Raw genomic sequence first — 15572 nt, forward strand, 5'->3', positions numbered from 1 at the left:
AAACTGGAAATGAGTGTAGCTGGAACATTAGATTTCCACTGTCTTGTCAAACACTATTGATACATTTAATTTCAAAATGCATTGCTTAGGAATTCACAATTCCAGTAATAAAAAATGGCAATGACTGAAAAAAATCTTATATTTCCTAAACAAGACACAAATGTGGAAGTAGGGGGTGAAAGAGAACATAGACTAATATTAATTTTATTTTTAAAATTTTTTTTAAGAATTGGTGTTCCTTTATTAGCTTGAAATTTCGTGTTAAATTTTTAGACTGTTTATTACTACTTTTCTCCTCCCACAGAGGATTTCCTACCTATTTTAGGCCAAAACTTGAATCCTGAATTCATATCTGTTTGCAATAATGCTACGTGGTCTATTGGTGAAATATCTGTGAAACTTGGTAAGTATATTTATCCTAATATTATATTGATCTTTCTATAATATATCTTTATATGTAGATAAAGTTTTTTCACTTGATTATCAAGTAAATTATAATAAACAAGAAATTAGGCCAATCTTATAACCAGAAGTATAAACGAACAGTTTACACAGAAGATATCTTCACGACTAGGCTTCATGAAAATTGAAGCTGTTGAATTTGCATCAGTTGCCTTAGTATCACATGATGCAAAGCACACTTCCTTTCAGATGTGTATGTTACTCTGCATTACGGGAAGGATGTCTACTCACACAAGTTTCAACCATTATGAAGTCAGTGGGAGCTAAACCGTGAAAGATACTGAAATTAAATCGGTGTAGAAGTATAAATTATCTGTATACCTATGGTAAAATAGTGTATCACCATATTTTTAAGATACACTGGATTTTAGTTAAAATTTAATTTTCTTGATAACCAAACGAAAAAACTTTCTACAACTATCTCTGATCTATGATTTTTGTTTTAGCAATGCATGTTTTTGATTTCAAACTTTTTTTGAATATCATCATCATCATCAAATTCCTGCCATGTACCCTCAAGGGGTGTACAGGATATGATAGTACTACATGAAAAATTTACATCATTACTAACTTCTTATCTACAATTTTCCTCCAAATCAGTCTGTTACTTGTCAAGACTCCAACATTATCAAATCTTATATTTCTATTGTCTAAGGCACTTTGTACCGTATCAATCCACCTATATCTTGGTCTTCCTCTGGGTCGTTTTGCTGCCAACCTGGCAGAGAACACTTGTTTCGGTAATCTTTCTTCGCCCATTCTGTTTCAGTGACCATACCACCTGAGATTAGCTCTGCTAACACATTCCTGGTTGTTGACAATGTCAAGTTCTTTCCCAATATCCTCATTTTTAATATGATATTGCCATTGATGCCATCTGTTCATGCCTATAATCTTTCTCAGGACTCTCATATCTGCGGTCTCTAGTCCTTGGTGAAGTCTTTTACTTCTGACCCAGCTCTCAAATCCATAAGTTAAAACTGGTTTGAACACTATCTTGCATACAGCTAATTTAGTGTTCCGACTAATTTCTCTCTTATTCCATATGAATTTATTCAGTTGACTTCCTACCATACCAGCTTTGTTGATTCTGTTGTCTATTTCTATATTTAATTTACCATCTTCACTAAAAATCGTCCCTAAATAGCTGAAATGTTTTACTTGGTCCACAGGTTCTCCATTCACAACACAGTTGACATTTTCAATGATTCTACCTATTTTCGTTGTCTTTGTCTTTTTATTGCTGACCTTCATACCATATCTATTACAACAGCAATTGAATTTAGTCAGAGAATCTTGCGGACTTGTAGCGGATTTATTTAGAAGTATAACATCATCTGCATAAAGCAAAGAGCTGACATTAACATCTCCAATTTTGATATCATGTTTAATACCACTTTCCTTCATAATGTGATCCATATTGATAATGAATAACAGAGGGGATAATGTACATCTTTGTCTCACACCAGATTTAACATTAAACCATCTTCCTGTACTTCCTTCAATTCTAACTTTTGTTGACACTATATAACTGTAACATATTGAATAGCTTCTCTCTTGGCACCATGTCATATGCTTTTTCCAAATCGACAAAACCTAAATACAGATCTCTGTTATATTCCCATGTTTTCTCGACTATTTGTCGTAAAGTGAAGATCTGATCCTGACAGCCTCTATTTGGCCTGAATCCATCTTGTTCTTCACCAAGCTTTTCTTCCACAATTCTTCTCAACCCTTTCTCAAGTATACTTGCATAGATCTTGCCAGGAACACTCAGTAGGGAAATACCTCTGTAATTCTCACATTCAGTTTTATTTCCCTTTTTATATATGGGTACTATGAGAGCTCTACTCCAATCATCGGGAATTCGTTCCTCTGTCCAGGCTTTCTGAACTATGCAGTGTAGCCACTGTAAGATTCTTATACCACCATACTTCAGCATTTCTGGTCGAATATCATCTACTCCTGCTGCCTTTCCACATTTCAAGCCTTTGATGGCTTTTTCTACTTCAAGTATGGATATGTATTCCTGACTGCATGCCTGGTCAGTGTTTTTTACCACTGTGCTGTCATCACTGCTTGTTTCATTTAGCAGTTTTTCAAAGTAATTACTCCATGCTTCAAGGATATCTTTTTCTCCCATTTTCATGTCACCTTTACCATCTCTTCTCCTTTATCATATCAACTTCTTTTACAGCACTCTTTCCCCCATTCCTAAGCTTCTTCAACAACCTCCAGAATATTTTGCCACCTTCTTGCCAAAGTACTCCCATGACTTTTGTTTAGCTAGTTTTACACAGTCTTTAGCATTCTTGCATTTGTCTCTGTATTCTCTAAGAACACAAGCTGACTTATTTTCCAGGGACTTTTGATTGCTTTCTTCTTTAACTTCCTGTGTCCACCAAGGAGTTCTGATTTTTTTATCCCTGCAGACAACCTCACCACATGCCTCTCTGGCAGAATCAATCAATGTTTTCTTCAGAGTTTGCCACTGAATCTCCAAGGTTTGATTCCTGTTCTCAATCTCTTTAATTTTTTTCTTATATAATCTTTGTGTAATTTATCTACAGTTCATATCTGAGAGCTGCTTAACATTTCAGTTTGAAATTCAATTTTATCCTGCTCAAGACTAAATAGTGATCACTTCCAATTTCAAATCCTCTGTACACTCTGGTGTCCTGCACCAGGGAGAAAACATCACTATCAACAATAATATAGTCAATGAGACTTTTCTTATTCCTAGCCTCTTCTCTCCATGTGAATTTGTGCACATTTTTATGTTGGAACATGGTGTTAGTAATAGCTAGTCCATGTCCTGAGCAGAAATCCAACAGATATTTGCCATTATTATTAGCTTTGCTCTTTTCTCCAAATTTTCCCAAAATATTTTTGTATGTCTCACAATCATTTCCTACTCTGCTATTTAGATCTCAACAAGGACCAACTTTTCCTTTTTTCATTGTGTCAGTTGCTTTTTCTAAAACCTCAAAAAATTCCTCCACTTCTACCTTAGTAGAACCTTCTGTGGGACCATAAGCACAAATAAGTCTCATTGTCCAGCTCCCCATTCTCATATTTGCCCACATTACTCTACTTGAGACTGACTGCCATTCAAGAAGATTAGACTCGTATTTTGTGTTGAATACTATGGCTACTCCTTCTTTTCCTTGATTGTCATTGCCTGAATATTACATTTTGTATATATTGCTCAGAAAGATCTCACCAGTTTTTGTCTTTTTTGTTTCAGTCACCCCTATTATGTCGATCTGGTACTTATCTAATTCCTGAGCTAGCTCCATTTCTTTGCCATTCAGGCTTCTTATGTTGATAGTACCGATCTTTAACTCTGATGATGTTGAGTTGGGGGTGTGTTTTCAGATTTGTTCCAGTAGCTGACTTTTCGCTGTTCACCCTGGTGAAAACAATGGGGGCCTTGTTTAACCGGGCGACGCCCAAGCCGGCATGAAATTTTGTTATGTCGTACCATCATTTTTTATTTTAGTTTAACCAATAAGAATACAATTTGGTCGGCTAAATCCCATATTGCCATCCCATCCTCGTTCGTTCAGTATCCAAATAGATACCCAACAGGGTGCACCACGAGAAGGTGAGGATTGGACATTAGGTCAGAAGCCCTGGTCGGTTCTCCACATTCCTTTAAAGGCTATGTGGAGATCTCCTCTAAGTTATACAGCTTTGACTCTTATAAAATTTTGAATATTTCACAGTTCACCTTCTGCTGCTTTTTAACTTTTTATACACTTTTCTTTTCAGCATGAAATTCCATTTTATCCTGCTCAAAACTAAATGTGATCACATTCTGTTTCAAATCTCCTGTATCTTCATGTATCGTAAATCAACATGAAGATACCACTATCAACACTAACATACTTAGTGAGACTTCTTATTTCTTGTGTCTTATCGCCATGTGAATTTCTGCACATCTTTATGTGATCTCTAACAAGGACCAATGTTTCCTTTTTCTTTGTGCCACCTATCTTCCTTAATGACTTTAATTTCTCCACTTGTTAGTAGAGCATTCTTTTAAAACATAGACTAATACAGATAGTACCACATGTAAAGGTTACATCATTACTAACTTCCTATCAATAATTTTCCTTCAAATTAATGAATGTGTTTTCTATCAGGACTGTAGTATTCGGTCTTCAAAGGCATTTTTTATAAATCCACATAGATCCTAGTCTTATGGACTTTTTTTCTTGCCATCCTGGTGGGGGAGGGGGTTTGCCAACCTTTCCTCATTCTTTTTAAGTGATTGTACCACATAAGATTAGTTTAGCTCACACATTCCTGAATACTAACAATGTAAACTTCCTTCCTAATATCATCATTTTGAATATAATTCTGCCATTGATAGCATCATTCACTCCCCTTTTCTCAGATCTCTAGTCTTTGGTCACATGTTATATGTAATCCAGCTCTAAGTTAGATCTATAAGTTAAAATTGGATTGTACACAGTTGGTTGATAACAATAAACCAACTGCATACAGTTGGTTTATTGTTATCTATTTCCATATTTGATTTGTGATCTTCACTAAAAATTGTGCATAAATTACATAGGCAAGTGGATATCAAATCCAGCATTATTTCAAAGCTGAATGTTCGTAGAAACTATGAAAGTTTCGTAAGTTGACCTGAGAGCTTATGAGAATACAATCCTCGACATCCCTGAGTTGTCTTAGCTTGGACTACTTAAAAGACATGAGCACTGCTCAAGCATCAATATATTCGCCTTTTATTATTTGATAAAGGTTTCACTATCCTGACAGCTGTTTCAAACTGGTGTTCTCTTCAAAGACCAGGCAGAAACCTTAAGTTGCCAAAATGAAGCCTTTCTTTAGTAATTACTATTATGCACCAACCGAGAGTTCACTTATGAAAAATACATTTCTCTGATTTCCTTAGTACTGATGGAGAGTTTTTGCTCTCTTACGAAACTTTCATAGTTTCTACAAACATTCAGCTTTGAAATAATGTGGGATTTAATATCCACTTACCTATGTAATTTTACATCACCAAAATGAAGCCTTTTGGCTCTTTCTTTCTATCTTTAGTAATTGTGCATAAATAGCTGGAATGTTTTATAGGTTATCTATTTAGAATGCAGTTGTTTTTCTTACCAAATTTGTTATTTATTTAATTTAGTTTTGGAATTCTTTGGAAACGATATAGGGGAGATTGTTCCAAAGAATAGAGGTGGATGGAATGAAGAAAGACGATGAGAAGTTAATTCGGTGTGTTTGGAGCTTGGACAGCTTATGGGTGTTGACTAGTGGTTGCTTTAGTCTTTAGTGATTTGAAAATAGTGAAGGGTGGTAGCAGCCAGTTCAGAGGAGCAATGCCCATGAAAGTAATAATAACAACAACAACAACAAAAAAAAAAACTGCACAGTACAGGGTAGCTAAGGTAAAGTGACTGAAGGGAGTTTGTGCAGGATCTAGTAAGCAGATTTCCCTCTCCTGAATATCATCAAGAATTATTAGGGAAGTCTTGGGTGATTCACCCAAAATGTGGGAATATGTCTCAGATCCAAGGTTGGTGATCTGAGACATAAAGTTTAGGAGTTGAGAGGAAGAGAACAAGCTTTTTAGAGGCTGAGGAGGCTATGTATGTAATATGTATATGCCAGGGTAAACTGGATGTGACAGTCAACCCAAGAAGAGAAAGGTGATCTTGAATGGAAACTGGAACATTATCAAAAATAAGAGGGGATGAGGTAGGATTTTTCTTGCAGTTAATAAGGCAAACTTGAGTCTTTGATATTGAAGTTTACTAGGTTGTCTTCATTTCATTTTGAGGATATTGAGGAGTTTGTCATTGGTTATGGAAGATTTTGAGGTGTCTAACATTAGTGTACTACAGGGTGTCACAAATGAGGAACAGGAATGAAGAGTACTGTTGTTGGTAAAGCTGTGAATAGGTTTGAAGTCAGACAGAGGTCACTGATGTAAAGTAAGAGTATGGGTGAGAGCACAGACCTCTGGTGCACTCCATCATCGATGGAGAGATCTGATGAGAGGAAGCAATCCACCATTACATGCAATGAATGACCAATCAGGAAGCTGGCAATCCATTCACAGAGCATAGGAAGGAGGACATAAGATGGTAACTTTATCAGGGGGCCTCTGTGCCTGACATGATCAAATGCCTTTTATATATTGAGAGCAATAACATGGATTGATTCAAATCTCTCCTTGGCCTGTTCCCAAAGGTGAGTGAAATTTGCTAGGAAGTCTTCTGTAGAACAACAATGGCAGAATCAAATTTCGTGATCCTTAATTAACTGTTAAATCTCCAGGTAATGAAGAAGCTGGCTGTTGATAACCTTCTTCATAACTTTCTAAAGTGCTGAGGTGAGAGCAATGGGTTGATAGTTAGATGTATGATTTTGTCTCCCTTTTTTGGGTACAGGCAGGATGTAAGCTTGCTTCTGTGGTGTTGGGTAGATGCCAGAAGAATATTATAGTTTTTATAGGTGATACAGAATGGGTATTAATCTGGACCAGGAGCTTTATTAGTATCAAGATTAATCTGGGTTTTCCTGGTGTCCTTTTGGTTCAGAGGAGGTATACAGTGGGCAGTTTCTGGTAGGGTGAGAGATGATTTGTCTTAGCCATTCAGGCAAGTGTTGAAGGAAAAAAGTGGGGTTACCAATGTGATATCAGGATGCAAGAGAAGTGAAAACAGGGAATGGCAGAAGTTACTCCCAACAGCCTTACCAAGAGACCAAAAGGCTTGGCTGCCAGTTGAGGCAGGATGCAAGTTTATTGCATTTCATTCTGATGAAATCTGTGCAGTTGGAGAGCAGACAATCCACAGTGTATCTGAAGAGAGAGCAAGTTAAGAAAAGGTCCTGTGTTGAAAAAATGATGAGGATTGTATGGTATTCTTGTTGTTAGATTAACTATTTGTGTTAGGTCAAAACTGATAGCAAATGATTCAGCGTCCCTTCCATCTTGATATTTGAGGTTGAAGTAAGATAGCCAGTTTCTGTTATGGGCGTTAAAGTCCCCCAAAGAGGACAATCTCACAATTTGGATAATTACTTTGTAAAAAATAAGGAATCACTTTTTAGTGATTGATAGGTAGTCAAAAAAGGGCAGTATGGTCAGAATTAAGAGAGTGGTAAAGGCAGAAAATGAAGGTAAGGAAATCTTGAGCTAGAGCAGGTTGAAAAGCAAAGATTCCAAGTTAGCCTTTGACAAGAGATATCAGCTTTTACAAAAGCACATATTCCTCTCTCCCCCCCCCCCTTTTTTTTTTTTTTTTTTTTTTTTTTTTTTTTTTTTTTTTTTTTTTTTTTTGCAAAACGTGTCATGCAGGATATAGTTGGGACAGTTCAGGGGCTATGGCCGATGTCTGTAAGCGGTGATGTATATCAGTAATGTTTGCATTAATGCCTCAAAATGTTAGTGAAATGGGTTTGGCAGTGTTTTTTATTTGAAGAAGTTTTGGTGCTATTTTCAGTGGGTTGGGGCATATTTTTATTATTTATTCCATTTTTTTTTGTATTTTTCATATTTTTAGATTTTTTTGTGAATTTTTATGGGAGTTTTTGTATCCGCAGTTAAAATGCTAGTATTTTAATGATTGACTTTCATGTATAGTGTGGTTGATTCAGAAATTATAAAGAGTAGGGACATGCAGCTGGGGTGAGGGACTTGTGTACATAACTCTCTTACACACCCACACACAGAGCGCCCAGACTCCAGTTCAAGTGTGCCTTGAGTATCGCTCCTGAGATGATTACTTTCATGTTCAATCCCATGCACTATCTGGCAGCCAACTTGCAGAAAACAGTTTTACTATTGTACCCTCAAATTGAGCTAAAACTGGCTCCCTAAATTTAATAATGATAACGATGTGTTGAGCATGCTTAGCAAGGCCATCTGCACTGCATGTGAAAAAAAAAAGGGGGGGGGGGGGGGGAAAACAAACCAGTGTCCATACTCTGAGGATAAAACATGCCAGCAACCACTTCACACCTCCAAAAAGCAGAGCAATGGTATTGCATCAGCGTGATGAAAGACAATGGTGCACCCAGAGAGGGGGGGGGGGCAGCCCCCCCAAGAAAATGAAAAAAAAATACTAGAAAATTTTCCAAAAATCTTTTCCTAATTAAAATTAATTTTTTTCTTTATGTTATATCATGTCTTCTATTTCTCTACTACTTATGAATTAGCGATCATTGCAGATGTTCAGTCATAGGTCGTATGCCATGCGTATTGTGTATTCTCAAATCGGCTACTCATCTTCCCCCAAGATTAAATCCTGAGGGCACTACTGATGAAAGACATCTACCACATGAAGAACTTGCACCTGCAGACTTGTACTGTATGTTTTTAACAATATATCATCTGCATAAAGCAGTGATTCTCAACCTATGGGACAAACCTGCTTTTGAGAGGGATGCAAAGAAAGTGGAAATCAAAGGAAAAACTGAAAACTACTTTATTGAAACAAAAACACTTAATGAAACTATTTATTGACACAAAAACAATATAAAAACAAAAATATAAAATACACTTTGAAAATAAAATAATAAAATGTATAAAATCCACTGTACTGAATAAACTAGCTACGCTTATAGGAACATATCAGTATTGCAAAATATACCGAGCAACTAATTAAAACTAAACAATAACAATGAATCTAAAAATTAATAGCTTCTTTGGGCCTGTGTTGCGGAGCAAAGCTTTTCATATGATGGTGATACATTGGAAATTGACATTCTTAGTTCTCTTTCTATATTTAACTGAGATTTATATTTTGTTTTTAAGACAGCCACTGTAGAAAACCCATTTAACAAAGATAAGATGTTGGAAATGGCAAAAGTACATGAAAAGCTCTTGGCTTTAGTGCAAAAAATCCATCATCGACACTGGCCCAAAATTCAAACAGAGATTTAGATGCAAATTGTCTTTTGATTTCGCTGCTTGATGTGAAGTCTATAAATTGTTCCTCTTCTTCAATTGAGAAACCTTCAGAGGTAATTTGAAATGGGTTTCTAATCCACTTGTACATTGCCATTATGTTGTCATCAGTTATAAAATAGTTTTTAAAATTCTTCGTCAACATTGTTAAATGATTTTCAATAGCTGCAAATAAAACTTTGATATGTTGCTCTTTTGCCTTGTAGGTTTTGATAAATTCATCCACATTTGCAAATTTCTAATTTTTGTTGCTTTTCCTTTTTGTTCCATAAGTAGTTTTTTACAAAAAGCATTAACTTTGTCACTCATCTCTAAGATATGTATTTTTTCCTTGGAGTTGCAGGTTTAATATATTTAGTTTCTCAAACATGCTTGCCAAGTAGCCCAATTTCATCACAAACAACATACTCCTTATGAAGTGTTTCCAAATGTATTTTAAATTTATTTGGTTTTATGCTATCAGCTGCCAAAATTTTCAAACAAATAACACATAGTGCTCTTTCTTCATCATTTACTTCAATCTTTGTAAAACCAAAATCTAAATATTCTGCTGCATACTTTCTTGATTTTACTTTCAAGAGTGATATTCCGTGAACCTGAATTTGTTTACATCGATGCTCCACAGTTGTCAAATGCCCACTTATGTCCAATTAAAAATTTATCCATTTTTCTACACTAGAAAAGATTGTTTTTATACCGTGTATCCCAGTCATTGCAAACAAGAGTAAAATCATGCCAACATCGACTTCTCACTGTTGCAGTGTTACTGCCATCTTGCCATTTCAAGCCTTATTTATACTTGCAGAAATATTTCCAGAACATTCGAGACTTCCTGTGATGAAATCGTGAATGTTTGTTTCCGAAAGGCCAATACAATTCAGTGGTCTGTCAGTGATGCCAGATCTATACAATTTTCGAAAGATATGATGACATATTTAAATTTTTATGAATATTTAAAATTTTTAATTAATTCCTAGTTTTTGTTTTGCTAACTTTTGTGGGTATTGTCTTGTCAGTGTCTCAACACAAGATTTGCAAGGTGGGGAAGGTGAAGGGAACACCACAAAAACTAATATTAAAAAATGTTTAAAAAATTTCATGTTTAAAAAATTAAAAAATTTCATGGGGCACACATGAAAGAAGGTTGAGAAACACTTGCATAAAGCGAAGAGCTGAGATTATCATATCCAGTTTTGATATCAGGTTTAATATCCCTTCATAATGTGCATCCTTGTCTCACACCTGATATAACATCAAACATCTTCCTGTACCTTCTTCATTTCTAACTGCAGATGTACAACTCATTTATAGACTATGTATTGCTCATTATAATATTACATTTGCACCATATAATTGTAATGTTTTAAACAGCTTTACTCTTGTCACATGCCTTTTCCATATCAACAAAACTTAAATACAGATCCTTGTTTTATTTCCATGATTTCTCAGTTATTTGTTTGGGGGATACTACAGGTTTTTAAAGTAAAAATCTTAACCATGATATTCCTGCAATTGACCAGAAACCAACTTGTTCTTCATGTTTTTCTTCCACAATTTTTTTTAGTTATTTCTCAATTATGCTTGCATAAATCTTACCAGGAGCACTCATTACTCTGTAATTTTCTCATTTAGTTTTATTTCCCTTTTTATAGATGTATTGGGAGAGTTTACTCCAGTCATTCTTATTGAAGTTTAAAAAAAACATGGAGAAAGATGAATGCAAATAAATAATTTACTGACTACGGTTTTATAGAACTTGTGTCACTTCCAGGAAAAGTGGAATTTGTGAAGTAGCCTAGCTTCTTTCTGATGAAATTATTTTTATCCAGGGCATGTTGTGGTAGTCTACTTTTCTGGTTACTGGTTCCAGTTTTTTTTTTTTTTTTCCTCCTGACAAAGGTCGTCTGTTTGAAATACTGGGACCCCTCACCACGAGGGGATACTTTAGACACCTGGAAAGAAGAGAGGATCCTGGCAGTCTCTGGTTTGTCTCAAGTAGAAACTTTGTTCAGGTCCTGTTTTAGGCAACAGCCTAGTTTGTGTTGTACCTTTGATGTAGGTTTAAGATATGGCATATATTTTCCTGAGACAAATCAGAGATTGCCAGGATCCTCTCATCTTCGTAGGTGTCCACAGCATCCCTTGCCATTGCAGAACCCAGTATTTCAGACAATCAAGATAGACAGACTATCTTGGTTAAAAAAAGAAAGAAAAAAACATGGTGCAGGTAACCAAAAAACAGATTAGTACAACATGCTTTAAAGGATAACCATTTCATTAAATGGAAGAAAATAAGGCTACTTAACAAATACCAGTTTAAACCAGAGAGACTTCCTCGAAGCAGCTTGGATTCTATAAAATCCAGTTAACAGCAAAACAGATATCGTGATTCTGCATACATTTTGGCATACTGCTCTTATCTACCCATCGCCATTGATAACAGAAATTACCACAAAGAGCACTACTGTCATCTTCTTGCACGTGAGCATTCACGTGCATGGAAAATGATAATTATTATTATTATTATAATTCTGATAATTATTATTGTTCCTGATGTGAGCTAGCAAAACATCAGCTTATAAATAATTAATTTTAATTAATCAGTTATTTATTTTTAGTCCTGTTTCTGATCAGTTTTTTTTATTTTTTATTAAAAAAAATTTTTTTTTTTTTTTTTAATAAACTTTGACATAAATAATAGAACCAACTGTGGAAATTTGAACATGGAAATTCCACTGCAATCATCTGGAATTTGACCCTTCTAACCAAGCCTTCTGAATTACATAGTGTAGCCACAATCTTTTATACCTCCATAGTTCAGGTTTTGCATTTCTCTTGAACGTTTTCTACCACTGTACTGTCACTGCTCATTTCGTTTAGCAATTTTTCAGTAACTCCAGACATCTGGAATACAATTATCTGCAGTTTTCCTGTTATCATCGCTGATTCTTTTTATAGTACTCTATTACGTTTTTCCTCCATTTCTAAACTTGTACAATAATCTCCAGAGTAATTTACAACTTCCTGATATTTATTTTCTGCTATTACCCATGTTTTCCCATGACTTTTATTTAGCTAGTTTTACACACTGCATTGCTTTCTTATCTTTTTCCTCTGTATTCTCTCAGCATATGAAGTGACTTATTATACTTATATTTTCTTGAATTATATATATATATTCCTATGAAGGTTTATTTATTAATTCTAAATACATAATTACCTGTTTTTTTTAGACATTTTATTATAGTTTTGTCTAATCTGTTCTTCCTGCATTGAAATATGCACATAAATAATTGTTGCAGCTTTTTATTTTGCTTACCTCTAACATTTTCATCACTGAGGATAGCTTAAGAGCATGGGCATCTGCAGAAAATGTTCGGGGGGGGGGGGGGGGGGGTTTGGAGACAAATAATTACATCAATAAATTTTTATTTAATTATTTAATTTTTTTTTCACAAGTAGATTATAGAATACAGTATTACATCAATACACATACATAATGTACATAAATTTAGAATATAAAGGAAACAAGAATTAATATATACAGTCATCCCTCGACTTACGTCCTTTCGAAGATACGTCCGTGATCCCATAAGGGAATAAATACCATTTTCAGCTATATATAGAGGACCTGAACCGAATGCGCATACCCCTTAGCATTGTGACTATAATCGCTAAGGCACTAAGTCTCTTCAACATGTTGAAGGAGAAAGCAGAACCCGATTATGACTACAAATTCAACCCTTCTTCTGATTGTTTCATGAGATTCAAGCAGAGTTTTTGTGCTGCATAATGTGAAAATGTATGGGAATCTGCAAATGCTAAGAAGGCTGCCAAGGAGTTTGTGAAAAAAAAATGGATAAAATTATTACAGAGGAAAATTATTTGCCACAGCAATGATTTAATATGGATAAGACGTCCTTGTTTCGGAAAAAAAATGCCCAAACGGACATTCATCCACAAAAAGCTAAAATCTATACCTAGTTTCAAAGCTCTTAATGCCCGTATGACGATTCTGTTACGGGTAATGTGGCTGGATATAAACTGATACCATTTTGATATGGCACAGTGAGAATCAACGATCTTCAAAAACATTAGGAAGCATACTCCCAGTTCATAATCAGACAATAAGAAGTTGTGGTCAAAAATTGTCATGTGAGTGAAATAAAAAGCTAGTGTGTGAAAGAAAATGTAGAATTTAAAATTTTATTAATTCTAGATAACGCTCCAGGTCATCTGTCTTGTAAGTCTTATACTGGTGATCTTCACCAAGTTCATGTTTCTCCCTCCAAGCATCACTTCATTGATCTAACCAAGGGGTCTCCAAACTACAGCCCGTGGGTCAGATGCGGCCCGCGATATGGTTTTATCTGGCCTGCCAATTGGACTAATTTTTCAATAAGAATCTGCCAGAAAAAACACGGGTGTTGACAGATTTCAAATGCATTAATTAAAATTGTGTTCAAAACATATTCCTGAATAGCAGAAAGTAACCGTAATCCAACTTATGGTCTTTCTGACTGTAAAAGGTCGGTTAAAATGGACTAACAAAGAAAAAGAATTTGAATTTTACAAGCAAATTTGAAGAAATTTGCTTGTAAATTTATCTCTATTTTTGGGACAACGTATCTTTGCGACCAAACTTTTTCCCGAATGAAAAGAAGTTTTTTATTATAATTTGTGATAAAAATATGAGAATTTGCTGATAGTGTTCGTTGTCATAATTTAATTTCACATACTCTGTAATCAGTTTTTATCTGCTTTCAATAAAACTCATATATCTAGTTCTAGAGTTTTTTTTCTTTTTACTATGGCCTGCTGAACAGTGCTGAAGTACCCAATGTGGCCCTCACAGCGAAAAGTTTGGAGACCACTGATCTAACTGATGGATCAGAGAGTTTTTGCAGTGTTTAAGGCTTATTATCTATGGACAACTTTTTCACAAGCCATTTCTGCAACTGAAGGAAATGACCAGACTCTCATGCTCTGGGAAACATTCAATATTTATCATGCTATTAAAAATATTGCTGTGGCTTGGGACGAAGTGACCTCTCAATGTATGGGTGGCATATGGAAAAAGACATTAAAAAGGTTTGTGCATGATTTTGGAAGTTTGTAATGGGGGGGCTAGCAAACAATCTGAATCTCGAAGTGAATGATGATGATATAATTCAACTCATAGAAAGCCCCCCCCCCCCGAAGAGTTGACCAACGAAGGATTGGTCGAACTGGAGGAACAACTGTTGCAGAAGAGGAAAAACGAGAAAAGGAAGAAGGAAAAGAGAAACATGAAGAGGTAGTAAAACAATTCACAGTGAAGGTCTTGCAGAAATGTTCTCTGCAGTTAGCGATATTCTTGAAATGGCTGAAGATATGGACCCCAATGTTGAATGCTACTTATTAGTAGAAACGAAAGTACATGATGCATTTGATTACTATGAACAAATTTATGATGAAAAGAAGATGAATAAGCAAAGCACATTGGAATTGTGGCAGTAACACACACAGTACAGTTTTATAATAAGATTTAAAAATTAAAATTACAGTGTATGTGTGTATATATATATATATATATAGAGAGAGAGAGAGAGAGAGAGAGATAATAATTTCAATAATCACATATCGTATAAAAATTGAATTCTCCGTCTATCGCTTGCAAACCAATTGATGATATTGATAAATTTACAATTCATACTTCACTCAGTGACTCACTAAACACAGAGGGAAAATGAACTGGAACATGCGTTTTATTGCTGCAATAGATGAAACATGAGTTCTATGGTTACCCTGCCAAGGGCCAATACCAGCCAACTCCTAATAAAATTTTAGGACAGACAAAACATCCCGTGGTCGAGGGGGTAAGGTTACATATCTCAATCACTTTTACAATTATAATTTGTGGAATTTTTTACTAAATTACGGGGGGCATACCCTGTTTGCCCCCCCTCTACATACACCCATGCTTAAGAGTGTTATTAGCTAATTAGCACTTCATTGAAAAGCTAATAGTTTCTTATTATTTCATAATGGGGGATTTCGATTATGGGAACATAGATTGGATGGAGGAGAGGACACATGGGAGTAAGGAAATGGATTTTATGCAGTTACTAAGGCATAATTACCTGAGACAGCATGTAATGGAATATACTAGGGG

General features: G+C 35.2%; 1 protein-coding gene across 3 annotated transcripts in view; it reads left to right on the forward strand.

Moving 5' to 3' along the window:
* Positions 1-15572, forward strand: part of Tnpo (transportin 1) — a 491580-nt gene that overhangs the window by 312323 nt on the left and 163685 nt on the right. For all 3 annotated transcript variants that reach the window (XM_090390863.1, XM_090390862.1, XM_090390864.1), the window contains one exon: positions 305-403. In XM_090390863.1, the coding sequence (XP_090246989.1) occupies positions 305-403 (99 nt within the window). The remainder of the gene's footprint in view (positions 1-304; positions 404-15572) is intronic.

The sequence above is a fragment of the Typopeltis vanoorti genome, chromosome 3 (genome assembly GCF_054136105.1).
Source record: "Typopeltis vanoorti isolate ZY-2024b chromosome 3, IOZ_Tvanoo_1.0, whole genome shotgun sequence".
Lineage (NCBI taxonomy): Eukaryota > Metazoa > Arthropoda > Arachnida > Uropygi > Thelyphonidae > Typopeltis > Typopeltis vanoorti.